The sequence below is a fragment of the Hesperophylax consimilis genome, chromosome 2 (assembly GCF_061612785.1).
Source record: "Hesperophylax consimilis isolate HC1 chromosome 2, BYU_Hcon_1.0, whole genome shotgun sequence".
Taxonomy (NCBI): Eukaryota; Metazoa; Arthropoda; class Insecta; order Trichoptera; family Limnephilidae; genus Hesperophylax; species Hesperophylax consimilis.
This window is the reverse complement of record NC_142837.1, coordinates 15,286,940-15,301,847: the sequence shown is the minus strand read 5'-3', so window position 1 is coordinate 15,301,847 and position 14,908 is coordinate 15,286,940. Positions and strand designations below refer to the sequence as shown.

General features: G+C 35.9%; 1 protein-coding gene across 1 annotated transcript in view; it reads left to right on the top strand.

Annotated features, from left to right (window-relative positions):
• The first annotated feature begins 2,921 nt into the window (after positions 1 to 2,921).
• The window catches only part of LOC149425722 (gonadotropin-releasing hormone receptor-like), a 627,687-nt gene continuing 615,700 nt past the window's right edge, over positions 2,922 to 14,908 (top strand). The window contains exon 1 of the mRNA XM_089646095.1: positions 2,922 to 3,245. Coding sequence (XP_089502221.1) covers positions 2,922 to 3,245 — 324 coding nt within the window. The remainder of the gene's footprint in view (positions 3,246 to 14,908) is intronic.

The following is a 14,908-nucleotide window of genomic DNA, read 5'->3' as shown; positions in this document are numbered from 1 at the left end:
CATTTATTTGTTCCTCTTATTTTAGTAGTTTGGATTGGTATTAACTGGTCGATTACTTCTTGAAGGTTATTTATTAATGATTGAGACTTTTCATTAAATTCCATTTGATGAAGTTCATTCATATCACCCAGAAGTTCAATTAACCTTTTACTGTTATATTTTTTTATAATTTCTGTATTTTATTACTTTGCTGGTTTTCGTATTAGTTCTTTTTGTGTTATCTGTAATGTGGATAAGGTTATGGTCGGTTATTTTTGGCTCATCTAGAACTTTTACATTCAAATCTAATCTGTTGGATATGACAAGGTCAATTAACGTCATGGATTTATCCGTTATTCGTGTCTCACTTTTAACAAGTTGTTTCAATCCCGAAGCTTGGATAATTTTTTTAAGTCTTTTAGTATATGTATCATTCAAATTTTTCTTTATCTTCTTCTTCTTCGAGGTTTTCGGTGCACCAGTTCTCTATAAATGATAGAAAGTCTTTGGTACTTGCATTTGGAGAATGGTAAATTACTCCGTATACTCCTTTCTTATATCCAGAAGTTATCCTGAACGCTAGTATCCAGCAGTTCTTTTCGTATTGTGGGTTAGAAATAACTTCATATAATATGTCTTTTTTGATAGTTATTATTGCTCCCCCTGTGTGTCTACTGTAGGAATCACAGCGTATTGTTGTATATCCTTGTATATCCTTGTATATCCTATTGAATTAAAGAAACTTAAGAATTTTAAAATTTCTAAAAAATAAATTGTTTTCATATTTTTTTATCAATGTCCAATTTTCTCTGGAACTTCACCACTGTGCACATTTAAAGTACAAATCATTTTAAAAAAAAAATATTCTTTTGTATTGGTGAAACATACAAAAAACCTTTAATTAACTGTAGAAGAAGTCAAATTATAAAAAACAGAAAATTTCACTAATAGATTTAAAAGGAATCGTTTGATTAAATAAATAAATACGTAAAAGAAATCACCGTACATTCGGGCCGGGAAAAACACGACCCTTCCGGCTTAAGCTCTGGCTGAGACTGAACAATAACGGTGTAAGTACTTCAGCACCTGCACACGAATACAGTTACGTATGTTGCGGTATTAAAGTAACTTACGGCGGTGTTTCTTTTAGCGGTATAGAAATTGGATATTTCCGAGTGATATATTTTAATTGATTCTTATGAATACATTAATAAAATCTGTAATTTTTCTAGAGGGATTCGTCGGGAAATTATTTATTCATCGTCTAGAAAAATAAAATCTGGTGCTTGCCGCTTATCTTACAACATTTTAAATTTAATAAAATGTACATACCTTTTTCCATAATATATTTATTGTAAGGTCCTGTTTTTATTAATCTTAAATATAAATAACTTGCATCACTAGGAATCCCTTTAGAAACATTTAAGATTTTAGTAATAAGCACATCAGAAATAATTAAAATGTGAGCGTCGTGGCAAATCCCCGTTATCTGGATATTGTGTCACCTTAACTAAACATGGCATTTCCGGTCTATAATATAAACACCTTTACAATACCTACCTACAGCACCTTTGAAATTATTTTTTTTTGAATCTGTAAAAAAATTTTCTAGTTGTTTATTACAATTTTGAGACAATCGTATTCTAGTTATTACTGTAAATTAGTAGAAATGTAGAGATTCGCAAAGAATGCATGGTTGATATAAGCAGACGATAAGATGGTTTAGGCGTGTAGAGCGATTGTAAGGAGAATATAAATATGCGAATGATTGAAGAAGTTGGAGAGATGCCTAAGAAAGACATGGCATGATCAAGTGATATTTAATTTACTCGAGTCGGGCCATGTCATGAGTCAAGATAACATAAAGGTTTTTGTATGTTACGATATACGAATGTAAAAGAAGAAAGAATTACGTGCCAACACCAAATTGTTTGGCAGTTCGTTCTCTCTGCTTATCTCTGTGAGAAACAGCGGAATGGTTAGTTAGTTACTAACTGTAAATATCTGCGATGAACAATTTCATTGGGACTTTCAGAAGCGGAGGATCATGAAATTGCTTAAAATAGATAGTTTTTTATTCCTGTGCTCTTTTCCATAATACGTACCAATTTTTTTAAATGGCTTTGTTGTAAAACGGGCCTTAAATAATATATTCCTTCCCCACATTGGCGGCTAGAGAAAATACTTTGATTAGCACAGCATCCGAAATGATTTGCGCGTGCGCAAAAAGCCTCCCAAGCAATTCCGGCAAACTCCATTAAAAGCTCATAGTTACCATCAAACCTCCTCAAGGTGGACACCGTTCCACGCACGGAGAGATATTCACGAAACTTTCCGCTACGACAAAAAGAGCGGAATATATCCAAGACAAAGTAAATCGAAATATATATTTAAAAATTACACAAAGTTATTTGATCATCATGAAAAGTTTATAAGAAATCTGTAAAATTGGTACTGTTCGACAAATGAATAGGTATTTTAAAAGTGATATTTTGCATATTTTAAGTGGTTATTTGTGAAATTTCTAAGTGTTTTAAAGTTATTATCATAATGGTTGTTTTTCTCCAACTAAACTTAAGTGTTTTAAAATCATGATATTAGTGTTTTAAAAACTTTACAGTAACATTAACTAGTAAAAGTAATTTTATTTATAATAATTAACGATACTTAAATAATTACTTTAAGGACAATGTCGCCATTAAACTTTGTTAAAAAGATTGTATGCTGGGAAGGTGTTGACATTACTCGATATGTGTTGTGAAGTGTTGAATCCCTGCAAAACACCTTTTGTGTAATTGTCTAAATATATTTGTTCTATTTGATAAAAACAACTTATTTTAAAGCGTTGTTCGTGCAATATTTTCAACGACTCTTTATTGAAAATTTGCTGCACGTCAAGTTTGAGTTTATTTACAAGCATGCTGTGTGACATACCGCTAGATATGAATTTCTCATCCCTCTTTCCACCTTTGTACCCGAATATAGTGGGTATAAAGAGTAGAGAAACTCTCTTCAACGACATACTCAAAAATGGTGGAGGGTTCGTGCCTCTGAACGCCACGTTCCCCAATATACCTCTTTTTGACTACAATTCTCTATCGGTTGTGATTGTGTATTGTATCCTTTTCGTAATTGCGGCAGTCGGCAACCTGACAGTGTTCATTACATTATACAAGGCCAGGCGGAGGAAGTCGAGGATTAACTTGATGATATCGCATTTGACCGTCGCTGATCTCATAGTGACATTTGTGATGATACCACTTGAGGTAAGTGACAAATTATTATTTTTTCCGCTATGTTTTACAACATTCTTGCTTACATAAATACGATGAGTCAAGATAAAATAATATTTTATTTTTGAAGTGTTTTATAGAAGAATGGTTAATATTATTTGTGTTTGATATTTAAAGTTTAATAGTAAAAAATCAACTGTTGCGAACGAAAATCGAACTATTCATCTGGTTTTCGAAAGGAAAACAAACCAGGATCAAGCATAACCGAGATTAATTAATGCTCGTCATTTAAGAGTTTGATACTAATAGTTACAGTTTGTTGAAACTTTCAAAGTGTTACAGTTGTTATAAAAACATCTTATATATAAGTCAGATTTCTACTTTAAAAATATTGAACCAATGATTTCCCGAAATGTTTTGAAATAAATGAAAGGAATCGAATATTAGAAATGTTTTAACTGATTGGGAATTGTTATAATCAATCAAAATAAACTCCAGTAATATTTATCTTTCTCAAAAAGTTATTTGGATTTAAAATGCTTTAAGTTAACCCCCCGTATTCCTAAATCTCAATAGCGATCTATCCTAATCTTACTAAAAGGCATTCTAAAGACTAAATATTAAAATTAAAATTCTCTGAGTTAACCCTTATTATTACAATAATCGACGACACGATATTAGATTATTATAAGAGTCATCCCTGGATACAAAAAAAACATTGCAGGTTTTGAACGATCTGTTATCAAGGCGATGGGTCGAGAGAGTCCGGTTGAAATTCCGACCAAACATAGTGAACTTGGAGTGACTTATGGCAGAGTTGTTGGTTATCGAATAAATGGTTCCCGGGGCGGCGGTACCCATACCCGCTTACCAAATTGATTTTGAATTATTTGGTCCATGTTTGTTAAAAATAATTATGTAGATAAAGTATTTAAAATATTTAGCGAAGAAACGAGTACGATATAGATTCTAGGGCGATGACTAGTTGCGGTCTATTCTCTGTGCCTACCTCAACACGACGGTATGTTTCAGCGAAGAAACGAGTACGATATAGATTCTAGGGCGATGACTAGTTGCGGTCTATTCTCTGTGCCTACCACAACACGACGGTATATTTCAGCGAAGAAACGAGTGTGACATAGATTCTAGTTCAATGACTAGTTGCGGTCTATTCTCTGTGCCTACCTCAACACGACGGTATGTTTCAGCGAAGAAACAAGTACGATATAGATTCTAGGGCGATGACTAGTTGCTGTCTATTCTCTATGCCTACTTCAACACGACGGTATGTTTCAGCGAAGAAACGAGTACGATATAGATTCTAGAGCGACGACTAGTTGCGGTCTATTATTTGTGCCTACCTCAATACGACGGTATGTTTCAGCGAAGAAACGAGTACGATATAGATTCTAGGGCGATGACTAGTTGCGGTCTATTTTCTGTGCCTACCTCAACACGACGGTATGTTTCAGCGAAGAAACGGGTACGATATAGATTCTAGGGCGATGACTAGTTGCTGTCTTTTCTCTATGCCTACTTCAACACGACGGTATGTTTCAGCGAAGAAACGAGTGTGACATAGATTCTAGGTCAATGACTAGTTGCGGTCTATTCTCTGTGCCTAGCTCAACACGAAGGAATTTTTTCAATTTGGTTCAAACGTAATACAACCTTAGCGGAGTGTTTCTTTGAAGCAATACTTAATACTTCAAACACTAGACAAGAGATAAAGACAAGGCAAATATTTGATTTTTATAGAAAAGTGGAGAAAAGGTGTTAATTTCAGTTTATTGCTTAGAGAAAGTTATGAAGGAAAAATTAACATTATATCATTCTGTTCAAAAGACACCTGCATACTATACAGAGTATACAGTACCTTTTTTGAATAATAAAAATAAATAATTTATTTAATAAAATAAAATACTTTTTTGTTTTAAAACCACGATATTTATTAATTTAAGAACCGACCGGTTTCGCTTTACTTAAGCATCATCAGGGTACAAATTAATACTAAACAAGAAGTACATAATGTGTGTATATATATAACAAAATATAGAGGGAGACAACATGATACAAATATAAGCAACACAAAGACGGTCATAAAATACATTAACATAAGTGCACAAGTAATGGAAAAACCGCTAGATAATTATGTAGACTAATGGGTTATATCAATAAATCGGGAGAAACAAAGCATCAACTGGCATGGTGGTAAGGAGGTAAGGAGAACTGGGATTTTTTTATGGGTTTATTGGAAACAGACCTAATGCATTAATATCTTCATCAAATATATATACAATATCATTTATAAATAGTAAAAATAATATTGGGCCTAAATGAGACCCCTGTGGTACACCACTGGTAGCTATAAATTGATTGGAAATGAAAAAATTGATTTTTACAAGTAAAACTCTATCAGTTAGATAGCTAGCAAACCATTCTAAAAGTTTTCCGTCAATACCGAGCTTACGTAGTTTGATCAGGAGAATTTTATGGCATACTTTGTCAAAGGCCTTGATAAAGTCCGTATATATGGAATCGACTTGAGTTCTGTTAGCTAATGCGTTTGATATATAGTTTTCATATAACGAGAGATTTGTCAGAGTTGATCTACCTGACAAAAATCCGCGTTGATTCAAAACAATGAGATGGTTAATACATGGTGAAATTTTATCAAGTAATAGTTTTTCAAAAAGTTTAGGAATTACGGATAGCTTACATATTGGACTATAGTTAGAAACATCACTTTTATTACCCTTTTTAAATATAGGAGTTAGATAATAACGTTTCCAAATATCAGAGAAGCACCCTGTGTCAAGGGATTGATTAAACAATAGAAAAATCGGCTCAGCCAGTGAAGTAATGCAATTTATCAGGATATTGGGATGTACATTATCAGGTCCAGCCTTTTTGTTTTTGTCTAGGGATTTAATTTTACTTATAACGTCGTTTATATTGATGTGTATAGCAGGGATATGTATGCTCTCGCTAAGCGACGAAGGTGGTATATAATTGTCTGGGATATCTTCGTCATAGACGCTTTTAAAATAATCAGCAAAATAGTTAACTTTTACATTCATGTCAGTACTACTCTTTTCTTTGAAGTGCATTGAAAAGGGTAAACCGTGTTTATTTTTTCTAAGAGAGTTAACGTGAGTGAAAAAGTTTTGTATATTAGAAGGTATAGAGTTTTCGATTCCATTTATATAATTGAAATATGAATTTCTTGATAGTTTTTTACATTGAGTTCTATAGTTGTGAAATATCTTGTAGTCGTTAAGAGAGTTCGATTCTTTAAAGTTTTTGTGTGCAATTTTTTTACAGATAACTAGGTTAATTAGCTCGCCACTGAACCATTTTGGGGAGCAGCCGATTATTGGTATTGTAGACTTGATTGACTTGATGTAGAGAGAGTATTTTTTTTTTTTTTTATTTTTTTTATAGTCGGAGGCGGTTTACTTACGTTCCCCGCGAGCACTTAGGCCATAGGCCCATTGTACTATCTCCCATTTTACCTCATTCCCTTGCCAGTAACCCGGTCCCTTTTATGAAGTTCACCAGGGCTGTCATTGGATATGTGGCGATGTCTTCTGGTTCCACACTGTGTCTTCCCAGGTATCTGAGCCTTATTCCCAGCAGAGCGGGGCATTGGCACCATAGGTGAATTGGAGTCTCTTCCTCCTCTTCACATTTCCTACAGATGTTGGTGTTTTCCACTCCCAACAGTTGCATGTGTCTCCTGAGATGGCAGTGTCCCGTTAATAGTCCTACCAGTTCCCTCAGTGAGTTTCTGTCCATATCGAGTAGTTGCCTGGTTCGGTTAGGGTCCGGTCCGTTTATGAGTACTTTAGATTGCCTCATTCCGGGTGCCTTCTTCCATTCCTTCCAGTGTTGGGATTTGATCCACCTCTTGATATGTAGTTTGGTGTGGCAAGCTGCTATTCCTACGGCCGGCTCAGATCCCACAAGTGGTGCTTTCGCCCCTTTCCTTGCTAGTTCGTCAGCCCGCTCGTTGCCCTCAATACCTTTATGTCCCGGTACCCAGAGCAGGGTTACTTTATTGATGGTCGCCAGTTCTATTAGGATAGTCCTGCATTCCATCACCAGTCTGGAGTCGCATCGGTTACTTTCCAGTGCCATTAAGGCCGCCTGGCTATCAGAACATATGTTTATGTTCTTATTTCTGTACCCGATACTCATATTCTCCTGTGCGCAGACTAAGATGGCTTTCATCTCAGCTTAAAACACAGTGCAGTGCATTCCTAGAGGTATACTGAGTTCCCTCTTAGATCCCTGTAGACAGACCCCGGCCCCTGTTCCTTCCTCCATCTTGGACCCGTCTGTGAACCAGATTAGTTCCTGTTTGGAGTTTGGACCTGGGACCGTGTCCCATTCCTCCCTTGTGGGGTACGTCACTTTAAACAGCTGTCCGAAGAAGTATTCGGCTTGTTTGCCGTCCTGCTTCATCCCAGCCGTCGGACTAATTGCCCTCAGTCTTATTCCTATCTCCGTGTGACTGTTTCTGGGCAACTCTCCTCTCCATTGGCCATTGCAATGTAACCTGTAGGCTGCCGCCATCGCCGCCCCCTCTATTTCTATGTTTAGTGGGGGTAGGTTCAGCAGCACTCCCATGGCTAGTATTGGAGTGGTTCTCATGGCTCCTGTGATGCTTCTGCATGCAAGTCCCTGTATGTGATTGAGTGTGACCATCACTGTTTTCAGTGTTGTTCTCCTCCACCAGACCAGGGCTGCGTGCATGATCCTTGGTTTTACAACGGCTGTGTAAAGCCATTGCATCATTTTAGGTTTGAGACCCCACGTTCTGCCGCAGATTCGCCTAGTTGCCCACATCAGAGCACAGGCCTTTCTGCCTACAGTTTCCACCTGGTTTTTCCAGCTCAGTTTGGCATCTATGATGACTCCGAGGTACTTAACCGTGTCAGAGGGTTCTAATTCCTTTCCATAGAAGGTTGGATTGCTCCATCCTTCTAGTTTCCTTTTACGCGTAAAGATTACTAGTTCTGTCTTGTCTGGGTTGACTGACAGTCCTGTTTCTTCACACCATTCTTCCACTGTTGCCAGTGTTGACTGTATAAGGCCTCGGGTTGTGTCTGCATCCCAACACCTTATTATGGTTGCAATGTCATCCGCATACCCTTGCGTATATAGGCCCCTGTTGTTGAGTTTCCGGATGAGGTTGTCCACCACCAGGCTCCACAGCAAGGGTGATAAGACCCCTCCCTGTGGACACCCTCGTGTCACCAGCACTTTGATGCTTACCTCACCCCTTGTCACCGTAAGTATCCGGCCTGAGAGCATGTTCCTCAGCCACCTTCTGGTGGTTTTGTCGAGTCCATGTCTTTCTGCCGCTTCATCAATGGATTTAATAGTGGTGCAGTTAAATGCTCCCTCTATATCCAGGAATAGCCCTACCGCCAGTTCCCCAGTCGCTTGTGCCTGCTCCAGTTTGTACACCAACCTGTGCAGTGCCGCGTCGACTGACTTACCTGCTTGGTAAGCAAACTGTAACTCGTGGAGGGGCTTCTCTTTCAGTGCCCCGTCCCTTATGTGCCTGTCCATTAGCCTCTCCATTGTCTTCAGAAGAAATGAGGTGAGGCTAATTGGGCGGAATGCACCTGGTTGGTCGTAGTCAGCTCTCCCCGGTTTGGGTATGAACACTACCCTTGTCTTCCGCCATGGTATGGGGATGTATCCGAGGGCACAGCATGCCCTCAGGATCTTCGTCACCGTAGAGAGAGTAAGTTCGTCATATCTATTATTTCGCAGGCATTTTCTGGTAGGCTTAAGTTGTTATAAAAGTTTTTATTTATCCAATCAATGCAAGGGGTATTATAGTCACCAAATAAAATTGTTCTGGCATCAGGGTATTTATTTTTAAAGGTTTCGAGGTCATCTATGTGGTTTCTGTAGACAGTGATATTGGATCCAGGAGGAATGTAGACACATCCCAGTAGAATTTTGCCTGATTTAGTTTTTAGTAAAACGAATACCTGTTCCACGTCCAGATGTTTACAAATTAATCGAGTGGATGGCAGTAATTTTGTAACGGATATAAGAACTCCTCCTCCTCTGGTTTTAGTACTAGTGGCTGGATTTCTGTCAAGGCGGTAGGTGTTGTAAGATGAAAATCCAAGTTCCTCGGTGTGAATATCTGGATCAAGCCAAGTTTCGGTAAGAAGAAAAACTTCAATGTGTTGGAGTAGTGGAAGAGTAGTTATATACAATCTCCTTTATCATATTTAATGATGTAATTGTAAAGTTCTGCAAGTATTTTAGTTTTTTTATAATTGTGATTTCTCTTTGTGAATAACCATGTTCCGTTTGAATAATTAAAATACATTATTTTAGACATTACACACATCGAAATTGGGTGGGAGTAAATGGACTCATATAAATAAGTCGGTTCCATAATAACTCAACACTGTGACAATTCAAAAAACTTATAAAAAGTGATATAAAGTCATTAGACACGATGAAATTTTTTTTTAACCTAACTTAACCTAACCTAACTTACTTAACCCAGTTAATAAAGTTTTTGTTTCATCACTTTCATGACTTTATATAACTTTTTAAAGATGTGATGAATTATCATTGTGATGATTTATCCGGTCACCAAATAAGTCATCTCAACGTAGACTGACCACAGTTTTAAAATGGCATTGAACGCCGAATCATTCGCAGAGCTTAATCATTCTTTTTCTCTAACCACAGAAGGCCCGGACGAAAAACAATTTCTCTCAGGGTCCGTCTCATCTTTTAGAATGCTGTGTGTAGGGGTTTTTTAAGGAAAGGAAGGAGAGGAAGTTCTGAAAAGATAACATATATGAGAGTGGGGTAGGAACCTAGAGCTCAGTGTGCCCCGGAGTGAGGAGTGAGGAGTGAATATATCCCTTCCACTGCGGTGCAACACGATGGGTTGATTGACCAGTTGGGGAGTTATTCCCAAACCAGCCTCTCTCGATCTGGGATCGCATCTTGACCACACCTCACCCGATGAACCCGGACATCCCTGCTAAATCACCAAACCTAGCGAACCACTTGGGGTAATCAATGGCAGAGGTATTGGTTATCCAATAAATGGTTCCCAGCGGTACCCAAATCCGCCACCCAAATTATAATAATAACACTATTAAAATTGATTTACATTATTAAAAAAACGAGTTTTTAATAACTTGAAAAATTGAATAACGCACAAGTTAAGAGCCAGTGGGCTGTGTTGGCATCCGCAAATTGGGATGTGTTATAAAGCTAGTGAGGTAGTAGGAAGTACACGGAGAAGCGTAAGTTGGAGGAGTACCTAGCTATTCAGATCTGGTCACGAAACATGGCTAACGCCATTTCATTTGTATTTTTTTATTATTAATTTCTTAAGCATAAGAAAAAAAAACTGAAAGTTTTTGGAGGACTGTATTTGTTATATTTTAAAATTTAGTTGATTATCACTATGTTCTTACTTTAGTTTCAAATATTTTCATTTCAGTTAATTTTAGTTTGATTTGATAGAGCATTATAAAAACGGAATAAAATAGCGTTATTCTATGATTATATAGTTTCGTACCATGAAATTTGATTTTCAAACTGGGAATAACCAGAATATTTTGGCTTATTGCTCCGGTTAAGTATTTTCGTTGGGTAGAGGAGTATTCACGGACGTATTTTTTATAGTTTGAATAAAACAAAGTTTTTTACACTGAAAACTTGAATGTTTTTAAATATTTTATCGGTCGGAGTTCTAACCGGAACATTCAGACTTGTCTTTAGTACTCCTACGGCGGTGACCGTATGACTCATAAAAATGACAATTCAACAAACCTATAAATATTTTATCGGTCGGAGTTCTAACCGGAACATTCATAATTGTCTTTAGTACTCCTACAGCGGTAACCGTATAACTCATAAAAATGACAATTCAACAAACCTATAAAAAGTTTTATAAAGTTATGAAAACTGATTAAACAAAAACTAGGTTAAATAGGATACATATGTAACTATTTAGCCTAGTCTTTGTTTCATCACTTTTAATGACTTTATTTAACTTTTTAAAGATGTGTTGAATTTTCATTTTGAGGAGTTATCATGGAACCGGTTAGGGCTATGGCTAGGGCTGCTCTGCATTATTTTTTTGTATCTTCTAAGGTTTAGCCAGCGTTAGCAAAGTAAGAGCCCGAAAAAAAATTTTTTTGACCACAAAGCATCGACTTTTCTATACTTTCTACAAATGTAACTTGCATGTATTGTTTTTATTTTATTTATTGGATAATTTTTATAGCGCCGCTTTTGTGAGATATCACTTCAGGGGCGCTTTACAGTTGATGCAGGTATTACAGAAAATATAAATATTACAAAAATAGAGTGAAGTTAAGTTAGGTAAAATGAAGTATAGGAACAGGTGACACGAAAATAGAAGATGGAGACTCTGCAGCAAGAATTCTAGGTGATGAAGAAAATGGACCAGCTGCTGCAGCAAGAGAAAAAAACTTGCCAGGGTTCAAACTTGCCCAGTTTCCGAGAATTTTGTTGAAAATATCTGGGGTGCATTTACCGATCGCCGTTCGTTTCGAATGTCCGATATTTTTGAGCGAATTTCCGAATATTCACTTTGAAAACACTGCACTCAAATCACATATTATAAAGTTCAAGTATTTATTAAATTTATTTTTATTTAAGTTCAAATGTTGATTGATTGATTTTAAAAATAATTTTAAAGGGTTGTTTCCTCATTTCCCTTGAAAATACTAAAAAAAAACACAAAGCGGTTGGAGGACGCGTTAGGACGCATCCTGCTGCCACGAAGGACGCTATACCACATGGTATTATATATAAAGCTTGATAGTAAAAACCCTATCAAAATCCTAAACTAAGCGCACAAACACGGAGAGCGATTTTATTTTATACTATTTAGAGATTTTCCAATCTCAAAAAGTAGAGAGTACCTTGCACACTGAACAATAAGGAAAATAACATTTTTATCACGTAAAATCTTTGATAAGTTCATTTTGTATGTCACTAATGATTAATGATTTTAAATAAAAGAGATAAATTTAAATCAATCTTATCTTTTATTAGATATGTTTTTAACTGAATATAGTGGTGTTACTCCAGTTAACCCTTTTCATAAATATGATCTGGCAGAGATTTAAATGTTTTGAAGTAAAATGCAAAATATAATGTTTAATGGATAGTTAAGCTTTATTTTTTTAAATTTATGAATGCTTACATTTGAACCTTTTGAACGCGTTAATTTGCTCCGTTTTATCTATACCCGTACGCGGTACATATTTTCAAATACCTATACACGCAATTAAATGTCAAATTATAGCATTCTGGCATGATTTATTGGACTATATAGACAAAACAGATTATTTTCCACAATATGAAAACAAATTCTTGTGTGTCAACACTCTAAGATGTTTATAAAAACAAAAACATAAAATTTCATATTAAGACGTACAGTATCTTTTGAATGTGGTCCCGCCATTCACTTGGCGTGTGTGTACTTAGGCCACTGCGTTGATAGACACAAGTGGGACACCATGATCATTTATCATTTTTAGTTATCAAAAGTTGTGAATGACATACTAGTACTAACGTCATCCGTTGACAAAAATGTAAACTAAAGGACTAAAAGGCGCGAAGAGGCGCACTTGATTATCGATCTTTTTTATGAAATACAACTTTTTTTTTGAGAAATTCTTGTAAATGTCAGCATCGTGATAGTTCTACGAATGTCCAAGTGAGCAAGAAATACATTTATGACGAAAGAGCGCTGGAATATCGGCCGTCAAAGTTTCCGTATCAACTGTTGATACAGCCGCGTGTGAGTATTGACGTTTTGCCGCAACAACAGTTGATACGGCCGCGTGCAAAGAGTTTATCCAACATTAAGAAATGGCGCAAGAAGATGGCTTATGAATAGTGTGTGTATGTTATGAATAATATATTTTATTTTTAAAAAGTTAGGGGCGCCCGAGGAAGAAATGATCATATTAACCAGATATTTGAGTTGGATCATGTCAAGAGTCACAACAACCGAAGCGTACATATGTGACGATGTATGAATGTGAATGAGGAGAGGAGTATGTGCCAATACCGGTTTGTTTGGCGGTCCGTCCTCTCTGCCCACCCCTGTTGTTAAACGGCGTGATGGATAGTTAGTTATATGTTATATTAGAGTGGATATGTGACTAAAAAGACGATATTGAAACGTTGCTTGAAATGATTTTTGACGTGTTTGGTGGCTAGATCTGAATAGTCAGGCACTTCCCAAAGTTCTCGTCCCATCTCCTTTCGCCTTACAACATACCCCGATCGGGGATGACATAGCAGGCTCAGTGTAGTTGCGACTCTTCTGACTATTTTCTGGGTGCTGCTTTTTCACTTTTTCACAAAAGCGTTGCTATTTGTTGTTATTTTGCTTACCAACGGTAAGCAAAATAAAAAATCGAATATTTTTAATATTATTTTTATAACAGATATTAATATATTTTACAAACTTTTTAAAACAGATGTCTGAATAAGTGTCTGCTAGAGTTTTGACAAAAAATCAGTACCTTAGGCCAAGTATAAGTATGCTACAAGGTTGAACAAAACTCCAAAACTTTAACCCCTGATTCTGGGGAATGACTCCCATGTGAATTAATCTGTATTTACTTACCACGGCAGTATATATTTATTAAATGTTTTTTCTCCTTCTGCTACTTCTACTCCAGCACTAAATATTACTTAAAGTATTGTCGGTGTTCCAAACATATTTTTGTTTAATTTAATGTAATGACTCGCTGCACAAAATATTTATTTTCATTTAATAAAAATAATAATAAATTCATACATTTTATAGTACATCACTTCACTTTGATCGATGAAATCTTCGTAAGGAGCAGGTTCAGAAAAATATTCATTGCGCTTCCATGTAATATGTTTTTTAAAAATGGCAAGCACTGATATAATGGAACACTGAAATTCAACAAGCATTATGACGATTTCCGTCCTTCTAGTTATCGATCCAGAAATCTGTTTATCCACATCATTGTAGGTTCATTATTTCATTTATTAAAGACAATATTAGCGATTCTTAAACGAAAATTTGAAACAGAAATATCAGAAAAAGATATGGTCACATCTAGGACAAATCATGACTATTATTTTACTATTACAAATATAAAAACTAAATTTTTATTTTAATTACTAATAGTTTGTATCTGACTTGGTCCTTGAATTCAGTACCAAATTAAAACTTTTATAACCCAAACAAGGTAATTGGTCTACAACACCACTTTTGCATCCACGTGAATCACTGCATAGATAAGTAACATTATTTGAAAATGAAATTCATAATGCTAGTCAGTATTTTGTTATCCGTGTTCCCGCTGAAATGATACCTCTAATTACTAAAACCATTTCCAGTCACCGCTGTTATGTACGTAACCTTAATAAATACCTCGAAATACAACAAAGATTAACAAAATGCTCTTTTACTCTCCTCGAATTTTATTAAAACATAAATATTTAAAAACAAAATTACGTTGTTTTAAAAGGAAGCTACTTACTTGGAGTAATTTCATTATCATCATCCAACTTGAATTAGACTCGCCTCACCAAAACGATAATGAAAAATAATACGCCCACCCACCTTGTTTCATGTCTTTCATTAAAAATACCACGATCCCATTATATTT